Source organism: Balaenoptera musculus, chromosome 20 (assembly GCF_009873245.2).
Source record: "Balaenoptera musculus isolate JJ_BM4_2016_0621 chromosome 20, mBalMus1.pri.v3, whole genome shotgun sequence".
Classification (NCBI taxonomy): Eukaryota; Metazoa; Chordata; class Mammalia; order Artiodactyla; family Balaenopteridae; genus Balaenoptera; species Balaenoptera musculus.
The window spans coordinates 6,439,301-6,449,097 of NC_045804.1; the positions used below are offsets into that span (position 1 = coordinate 6,439,301).

The window sequence follows — 9,797 nt, forward strand, 5'->3', positions numbered from 1 at the left end:
TGACGTCCCCAGGCTGTGCCCAAGTGGGGTTTGCACTTCCCACCCACCCTCCACCCCAGCCAGGGGACCTAGACGCAACATCAGGGTGTGAGGGGTGTGCCGGCTGTCTGCCCCTGGAGAAGTATGAGGGTCGCCTCATACTACTGGCTGAGACAGAGCTGCAAATAGAGACAGCTGAGGTTCAAAAACACAGACTTCACTCTTTCACTGCCGCGGCCCAGGTTCCATCCCTGGTCGGGGAGCTAAGATCCTGCAAGCATCGTGGCACGGCCAAAAGAGAAAAAAAAAACAGGCTGCAGTACCAAATGCCTGGGTTCCAATGCCAGCTCATTGCTTATGACCTCTGTGGCTTTGGGCGAGTACTTTACCTTTCTGTGCCTCAGTTTCCCCATCTGTAGAATGGGGATGTAATAGCACACCACATAGGTGGTTGGAGCATTGGAGAAACTGACCCTTACAAAAGCATGTTTGTGTGAAGCAGCAAGTGCCGTAAGACTGAGCCGCCTATTTATTTTACCCCCTCCTTCTGCTGTCACTCAAGCTTCCTCCCACCCCACCTCCTCCACGGAGGCGTGGCCTTTGTAAGAAAGAGGGGGCTCTAAGACCAGGTTGAAGTCTGCATTCTTGAGCCAGGGGTCTGTCGGGGAAGGAGCCCCTGCCTTCACTGGGCTGGGCGAGGTGTTTCACCTGCCCCATCCAGGTAGTTTGGAAGGAGCCATCCAGTTGGTGAACTAGGAGCCCTGGAGCCCCAAGGACGGGGGACTAATGAAATAGACCTTGGCCCTGAGAACCACGATGTTCACATGCACTCAGGGAATCCAGCGAGTGCTCCTGGGGAAAACCACAGTGCTGGACCCGGAAAGAGAGATGGGGACCCAGCCCCCATCTTCAGGACGTGGATCGTCTGCAGGGGCGGGGGTGGGGGGGAGAGACTCAGAAAGCTGTTGTAACAAGTGCCATACGGTGCTTTAGGACCTAGAGGGAGGAACTGCTCCTTCGGGGTCTAAGGAGGTGACATTTGAGCCTTACCTTGGAGCACTGGGTCTCACCCAGGAGGGAGTTTGCTCCCCCAGGGGACGTTTGGCCATGTCTTGAGGCATCTTTGGTTGTCACACCTGGGGGGGTTGCTGGTACTGGCATCTAGTGGGTGGAGGCCAGGGGTGCTGCTGAGCCCAGGGCACCGCCCACCACGCAGGATGATCGGCCCCAAATGTGTGCAGTGTCGTGCCCAGACCGACCCTCTGGCTCTCCCCACCTTGCTGGGTTTTGCCCAGAGCGCCTCCCTGCTGTCCTTTTACAAACAGCACTAGACCCAGGCCTTGCCCTTGCTCCCTGGGGGCCTGAGGCAGGGAGAGCGGCTGGTCCAAGCCTGCTTCCAGAGTTGGCACCTTTGAAATCCCAAGCTGGCTTCTCTCTAAACCAGAAGCCTCTTGGGTTCCTTTTTTCCTCCCGCCAGCTGCTGTGGCCCCAGGAATGCAGATTGATTTTAATATTAATCTCAGTGCAACATAATTAGGGGAGATCCGCTGCTGTGAAAAATAAATTACTCGAGGCACTGGGATGCCAAATAAAAATGAATTTCGGATTACCTTCTGTTTTGAAAGATCCAGGCCACTCTCCCTGACATTAGCAGAGATAATCAAGAACTGACCTTATTTGCAAGGACAAGGACAGACTAAACCTTCCCCCGCTATAATGGAGACCAGCCCAGAAACTCCAGTTGCTTTGGCAGAGTTGACTGCCCTACCCTACCCAGCTCAACCTGCCCCAGAGATGACCCCCCTCCCCTCTTAACATGCAAGAGGCATGAAGAGACAGCTGAGCCTGCTGACCAAGGAAGCCACAGCGTGGAGGATACGGACGTGAGCCCCAATAAAGAGGACACAGCTGACTGCTCCCCACTCTCCCCCTGCACCTGCTCTAAATATTATTCATCAGTGCCCAGTGCATTCGGTGTACGGAAAATCCCTCCCCCTGCCAGCTCCATCTCTGGGACACTGGGGATTTCACTAAGGTGGGTGATATCAAGCCAGGCCATCGGAACCTACAGCCTCTTCCCTCGTCGGCTAGAAATGTGTTTTCCCTTAGCTCTGCTTTCTAGGAATCACCTCCTGTCTTTCCAGGCACCGTATCCTGGGCCCGATGGACAAAAATGACCCAGGCACTTGTTTAAAAATACCAGGCCAGGGACTTCACTGCAGACGTAGCCCGGGTGAACCTCGTCATCAAGCAAGTTTGGAAAATACTGCTTCAAGGAGGAGGGTCTCACTCTTGAACATCCATCACCTGGAGGACTCGTGACAACACAGGCCGCTGGATATCTGGGGCGGGGCTCGGGGGTTTGCATTTCTGACCTGTTCCCAGGTACAGCCTGAAGCCTGCTCAGGGGCAGGTTTCCTCACTCGGCGTACCAACACTTGAGCCAGGTCCTTGCGTGTCACGGGAGCTGTCCTGTGCGCTGCCGGAGGTTTAGCTGCGTCCCTGGCCTCCACCCACGCGATGCCAGTAGCACCCCCACTCCATAGCCCCCAGCCATGACAACTGAAAATGCCTCCAGACATTAACCAGATGTCCCCTGGGCAGGGGCAAAATTGCCCCTGGTTGAGACCCACTGGGTTAAGGAGTCTCAGGCCCCTACTCCCTGCCCCCCAGCTGGAAGCCTTTGTCCATCTCTGGCATGAACGGCCTAGACCTGGACCCCGGAAACATCCCTGGCGCTAGGAGACAGTCAGGGTCCTGTGGAGCATTGCTACTTGGAGTTAGCTGCCCAGCAGCACCTGGAGCTTGTTAGAAATGCAGAATCTCAGGTCCTACGTGTGATGTGAGATGTGCTAACCTAAGAAGCCGCATCTCTACTTCCGAGCAGAGGCTGGCTAACATCTCCTGTGAATGAACGCTTAAGCTTCGTGTTTCTCCAACTTGGCTGCACTTGGAAGAACTTACAAAAAATTATTGGTGGCACTTAATTTATTTTTTTTTTCTGTAAGATAATTATAGTCTCATTTTTCTCACATCAAAAGGAGAAAACAACTTATCTCTCCTGTCCTAACATTTAATGAGCAGTTTGCCAGCTAATTTAAATGAATTTATCTTGTAATATAATCACCCTGACGATCTTAGATCATTCCAGTAGTGTCAAGCTTGTTTTACGAACTAGGACACTGAGTCTAAGAGGGTTAATGTGAACTGCTAAGAGCTACACAGCTAGTAATAATGATGATAATAAGCAATAATAGTGATAACGTTTATTGAGCACCTGCTATTAAGCTGATTCAGACATCGTCACTTTTATCTAGTAGTAGCAGATACTGAGCTGCTCGATTTGCTCTCCACCTCCTCACTTGTCTTAGGCAGGGTCCCAGGACCCAGGAGATATGTACCCACCTGCATGCAGGTGTAGCCCACAGCATGACTGTCCCAGCTTTATGGAGGGATTTGCTTTTGCACTACTCGATGCCCCGTTGGTCAAGGAGGAACCTAATGGGTCACTTGCCAGTGCTGGTGGCGGCACTTCAAAAGGCTTAATTTTATGTTATGTGTGTTTTATCAATACTGGTGGGTGTGGCCTAGGTTTCAGGATGCTTTTAGACCCACCCCCGCCCCCGCAGTGTCTCTGATGCACAGCCAAGTTTGAGAACCCCTGTGTTAGGGGTCTTGCCTGCTTCATATCATTCCATCCTTTCAGTGGAAAAGCTGAGTGCTCTTAGGTCCATCGTGCAGGTGGGGAAACGGAGGCCTGGAGTGACTGGAGAACCTCCGCCGAGGTCATGGGATGAGCAAGGTGCACAGCTGGGATTTGAGCTCTGAGTCAGTGGGCCTGTGCCCTCAGCCTGCCCACTAGGCGGGCTCCTAAGCACACTGGTGCATTACGGTGGCTGGTCAGCGTGTGCATCTTGAGTTTGAGGCTGGGACCCAGATGTCCTGACGGCCCCAGGGTTGACAGCATTGGCAAACACGAAGCCTGCCCGGGCCACTCGACTATCCTCTGATAAGCCCCACGAGGCCTTGACATTGAAACTTGGTGCCCGGCCGCTGTGGCTGGCCCAGCTCGCACTTCCTCAGAAGTTCCAGCATTTTTGCTAGGGCGGTGTCTGGTTTAACGGGTGATGTGTGACCCTGTTCTGACCGTCCCCTCCCCTCTCTCCCACAGTACTCTCCCAGCATGAGGGCCACCTACCTGTCCGTGGCAGATGAACACCTGAGGCCCTATGGGAATGAGTTTCCAGCCTAACACACTTTCGGGAGTTCCTGCCTCCTTGATCCGTTTTGGTTTTTAACTAAGGCAAATGCAAGCGTGTTTCTTTCATAGAAACCAAAGGCATCTAGAGACTGTGAGTGGACCTACAGGATTGGAAGGCTCCTGCTGGCGCAAGGGAGTGGCTGAGATTCAGGGAGAATCGGCCTGGGGTTGGCTGAGATTCCCAGGCAGACAGAAGACCCATGACTTGGACCAGCCTCTCCCTCCTTTGACCTCCCCTCCACACCGGAAATGCCCTCCAGGTGCTTGGCCGTCCCTAAGCTGGGAGCCTGGTTCAGTTTGCCCCTGCATCCCACCCTCACCAGGTGGTGAATGACAGTGAGGAGGGACCGGGTCAGGCTTGAGGGTCCCCTTGCCTGGACTGTGCCTCCTCCTGGCTGCTCGGATGGGTGCCATTTCCCCACAGGTAAAGGTGGAAGGGCTGATCAGGAGATGACATCCCTGATGAGACCAGACACTGTCCAAATCAGTCTCCCGGGGCCAGGTGGACTCTTCCTGTGCCACCAAGGGAAGGCATTGGCAGGCTCTGCATAGGAGGCTGGGGGACCAGAGCCTCGTGCCTGGTGGGCTTCCAGGTGGCAGGGGTGGGCCTGTCTTTCTGCAACCCTCTGTCGCCTCACCTCCATTCCAGAATCGCTGCTGTGAGTTTGCTCACTGCAGATAGGGACAGTCTCAGGTATTCACAGACACTTTGAAAGCAATTCTAACTCTTTATTGCCAGTGTTTTAAAGATTTTTGATTATCCAAAGAATTGAAACTCACAGCACAGCTGGTTTTTACTATAGATGTGGGGTTCATCCCTCCCACCTGATCTGTCTACCAAAATAAAGACCAGTGAGACATCCTGTCCCAAGATGCTGATTGATGGGGATGTGGGTTCATCCCACCCCGAGGGAGGCATTGTGAGAGAACAAAGTCTCTAAGAGGCAAGTCTGAACATGAACAGAGTCTGGTCCAGGAGACTGGCTGAATGCCCAGGTCAACTCTCCCCCCTCCCTTTTGTCTTCAGGAAAGTTTGTCATAAAAGGTTTTAGCAGAATGGGCTGACTATGTCTTGATGTGAAGACAGGTGTCTTCCCTACCTCTCCCACCATCCCGTCCCCACCCCATTGTCCCCCAGCCCCTGACCAACACCTGCTGGGAGCTTGTAGACCAGGAGGAAATAATCACCCACGATCCTTCCCGCTGAGGATCCAGGGTTAGGGTCTTTGGTGCTTCCAACCTCCTGCCGACGAAGAGTGCACGGCCCGGGAGCCTCCGCAGCCCTGCACACCGAAGCAGGGGCGCAGGGTAGTGTGGCTGTGGACAAGGGCTCCATTTCCATTTTGGAAGCGCCGCCTTCTGGTCAGAACACCGACAGCAGAGTGGTTCTCAGCCCCCAGCCAAGCCTCCACGACAGCGGGGCCACAGGGCCTCCGGGACTCTGTCTCCCCCCATTCACCTGTACATACGTGCACCACGAACCCACCTTCGTGAGGCCCTGTCACGTGCAGACAGGACTTGGCGACATCAGGGTGATGCTTCTTAACACTCGTTGTTGGCGACTAGAGTTGTTTTTAATGCATGTAAACTAAACTAGAATCCCTTGGGTGGTTCCTGAAGGGACCATGTGGGCACACCTCTGCTTGATACGTGTGTGCCCTCACCTGGGGGAGAAATAAACCACTGGTACTAAAATGCACACTGTCTCCAACTTCCTCAACTTTGGGAATGACGAGGGTACCTGACAGCACCTTCTGGCTGGGTTATACGCAGGGAGGGCTCCAGAGCAGGTTTCAGTATGAAGGACTGAAAGACAGGGCTATTGAATGCATGTCACAGGGCCTCTCCGGCGGGTGACCTTGCTGCTCTTCGGGACCAAGGACAGGCCTTTCTGCTTGAGTCTCCAAAGTTCCCTTTAAAGGTCATTGCTTCTAAGGTTGCTGATAATGAGTGGCATTTACTGAATACCTCCAGTGTACCAAGGACTGTCCCAAGTATTCATTAATTGTTAAACCTCATAATAACCTTATGAGGTCATTTTGTAAATAAAAGAACAGAGGTGCAGAGAGAGAGTAAGGACTTAGTTGGAGCTGAGACAGGCTGGGACCTGGGGCCCTTTGCTACACTGCTTGAGACAGGCTGGACCTGGGGCCCTTTGCTGCAGTGCTTACACCTGGACACACGTCTCCTCAAGCAACAAAATACAAAGAAACTGTAAGGGACTAAAAATAACTGCGTGCATGTGCAGTTGGGGCAAATTCTGGACAAAAAGACCCCCAAAAACCCAACCGCCACTTCTGAGGGGCTGGGAGCAAAAACCATGTCAGGAGCAAAAGCAGGGCACTGCACGTGCCCCCTGCACACAGCACCACCAGTGGGGTGGGCAGACCACCTCAGCCACCCTTCCAGCCGGACCCCCGGACACACCCCCACCCTCACCCCATATAAGGAACCAGCTCGCCGCCCCCCTCTTCGGGGAGCGAGCAAGGGAAACTGTTACCTGTTTTCACTCTCTCCTGCTGCAGCAGGGGCTCCAATAAAGCCTTGCCTGAATTTCTTGTCTGACCTCTAATCAATTTCTACTGGTTGGGTAAGGCCAAGAACCCTGGTCGATAACAGAGAGAGTGTCAGAGCCAGGAGTGTGTAACCCAGAGCCCCGGCTGGGCACCTCTGTGCCATTACATGGGCTTGGGGCGGGTGTCGTGTGGCGGGCCACCTCTCCCAGCTTCGCAGCGGGGCCTTGCTGCATTCTCTTCCTAAACTCCTCACCTGCACGGGGTGCTTCTCTGGGCCTGGGCGCCTGGGAGGCGCCTTTCCAGCTTTCTTTGCAGCATCTCATTTGTCCGCTGAACACCCGGGCCAGCCTGGGAGGGCTGGGCAGACCGACCCCAGCTCCCCGCCCATGGGCCTCAGCTACTGTTGACTTCCAGGCAGCGGCTGTGCTCCCAGAATCGACCGCGTTTCAAGCCTTTGCCGGGAACAGGCGTGTGTTTGAGGCTGTCATTCACGCTTATCCCTATGGAGCGGCAGACGGAGTGCTCGCTTGTGCACTGTTGGTAGGAATGTGGAATGGTGTAGCTGCTGTGGATAACAGTATGGAGGTTCTTCAAAAAAATTAAAACTTGGGACTTCCCTGGCGGCGCAGTGGTTAAGAATCCGCCTGCCAAGGCAGGGGACACGGGTTCAAGCCCTGGTCCGGGAAGATCCCACATGCCGCGGAGCAGCTAAGCCCATGAGCCACAACTATTGAGCCCACGTGCCACAACTACTGAAGCCCACGTACCTAGAGCCCGTGCTCCGCAACAAGAGAAGCCACCGCAATGAGAAGCCCGCGCACCGCAACGAAGAGTAGCCCCCTCTCGCCGCAACTAGAGAAGGCCCACATGCAGCAGCGAAGACCCAATGCAGCCAAAAATAAATAAATAAATAATAATTTTTTTAAAAAATTAAAAATGGATAAATTCTATTAAGTAAATAGAATTACCATATGATCCAGCAATTCCATTTCCCAAAAGAATTGAAAGCATGGTCTCAATATTTGTACCCCCATGTTCATAGCACCATTAGTCACAATAGTAAAAAGTGGAAGCAACCCTAGAGTCCACCAATAGATGAATGGGTAAACAAAATGCTCTCTATCCATACAACGGAATATCACTCAGTCTCAAAAAGGAAGGAAATCCTGACACTTGCTACAACGTGAATGAACCTTGAAGACATTATGCCCAAGTGAAATAAGCCAATTACAAAAAAGAAACAAATACTGTGTGATTCCACTTCTACGATGTACTTAGAGTAGTCGAAATCATAGAGACAGAAAGTAGGATTGTGCTTGCCAGGAGCTGGAGGAGGGGCGTGGGGTCTTATTGTTTAACGGGAGCAGAGTCTCAGATTTGCATGATGAAAACAGCTCTGGAGATGGATGGTGGTGACAGTTGCATAACAATATGAATGTACTTAATACCACTGAACTGTACACTTAAAAATGGTTAAGGTGGTAGATTTTATGTGTACTTGACCACAATAAAAAATTGGAAAAAGAGGTTGGGGGGATAGCAGTGCAGTGGATTGCGGACTGGCCTTGGGGATGTCCAGGGCCAGGGGCCGCTCTCAGCAAAGAACTTCAGTTGCCAATTCTGCTGTGATTGAGCAGAGATCTGAGAGACCCTGCATCTTTTAAACTGGATCCTTGTGCCTACTTCTAATTATATGCTCTATTGCTGGCTTGCCAGGGTAGCTGAGACGGGCTTGCACATGGGTGCCACCTGTCTTCCCAGTGAACACAGCCGCAGGTTGGTGGTTGGCAGCATGCAGGCTTTCTGCGTGGGGGGTGGGGGGTGGGGATCGGGAGCCTGTAATAAATCATTGCAATAATAGGAGAAAGGAGGCGGCAGTTTTCCTTTCAACTTTTCCCATGTCCCCCTTTTCCACCTCCTCCGCCTCACTTCCCTGCCCCGGGGGCATAACGTGTGTGTGTGTGTGTGTGTGTGTGTGTGTGTGTGTGTGTGTGTGTGTGTGTGTGTGTGTGTAGGGAGCCTCAGCTTCCCAAAGCTGGGGGTGGGGTGAGGAGGGCACCTGCGATCTTAGCCCCAACCAGCCAGGGCTCCAGGGTGGAACCGATCTTCTTGACGTTTTGTCCGAGTCTGATTCACATCTGACCACCCAAAGCCGGTTCAGTGGGGCTTTCAGACGCTCCTGCACCCACCCCCATCACCCCCCTCGGCATCCACCCTGAGGGACTCCTTGACTCAGAGAAACTGGTGGCGGGAGTCGAGGGGGCCGTTGATGGCAGCAGTCACTTATGGGCTCGCCTTTGGTTAGTGCAGTTGGGCAAAGTGCCATCTCAATGGCAATTTTGTTGCACCTGCCCGGTAGTGGTGAAAGCACATTTATGGAGGAGCTGGGGAGCCTGAGGGAGGGAATGTTTGCTTTCTTCCTGTACTTTCACAAAACCCCCGGGAAGCTGGCCAGGCGCCTTAGACTGCCTCTCGGATCTCCCACAAACTGGCCCCAGCTGACCTTTGCAAATTCATCTCTCATTGTCCCCCTGCAGGGACTCCAGCCCCCCAAATGCCTTTCTTCCATGACAACCGCCCCTCCTTTGCTCACACTAGCCCCGCCCTCCCCCCAATCTGGAATCCTCTCCCCACTCCTTCCCCCCTGCAGCTCATAACCGTTTTTCAAGGCTTGGTTCCAACCTCAAATGCCACTTCTTGGATGACACATAGTCCGCCCCACTCCAAATCTCCAGCGCCCATCCCTGAACTCCGATTAGATTCCCTGCCGTCGGAGGTACAGAGCTGGCCTGCCTTCTGATGCCGGCTCTGCGGTCAGCTCCAGCCTGGGCACCCTGCCGCGTCAGCTCAGCTGGCCCTCCCAATTATGCTAAGTACTGCCACTGTCCCCTCCCTTTGCCAACGAGGATGGCTGAGTCAGAAAAGGAAAGCGACTAGCCCAAGATCATGCGATTAGTAAATGGCCAAACTGGGATTCAAACCCATGTTTTCTAGCCCCAAATCCCCTTCTTTCAGTTTACATTATTTCCCCTCATTGCCTT

General features: G+C 53.3%; 1 protein-coding gene and 1 non-coding gene across 5 annotated transcripts in view; one reads left to right on the plus strand and one right to left on the minus strand.

Annotated features, from left to right (window-relative positions):
* The window catches only part of TTYH2 (tweety family member 2), a 38,559-nt gene extending 32,620 nt beyond the window's left edge, over positions 1 to 5,939 (plus strand). Inside the window, exon 14 of one of the 4 annotated variants that reach the window (XM_036836971.1) lies at positions 2,124 to 5,939. In XM_036836971.1, coding sequence (XP_036692866.1) covers positions 2,124 to 2,156 — 33 coding nt within the window. In that variant the 3' untranslated portion in view covers positions 2,157 to 5,939. The remainder of the gene's footprint in view (positions 1 to 2,123) is intronic. The other 3 variants (XM_036836973.1, XM_036836970.1, XM_036836972.1) reach the window with 3 other exon arrangements.
* On the minus strand, positions 3,373 to 3,501 carry LOC118887583. Its single transcript, XR_005018063.1, has one exon. It is a non-coding gene; the product is annotated as a small nucleolar RNA SNORA35 (small nucleolar RNA).
* Positions 5,940 to 9,797: the final 3,858 nt, after the last annotated feature.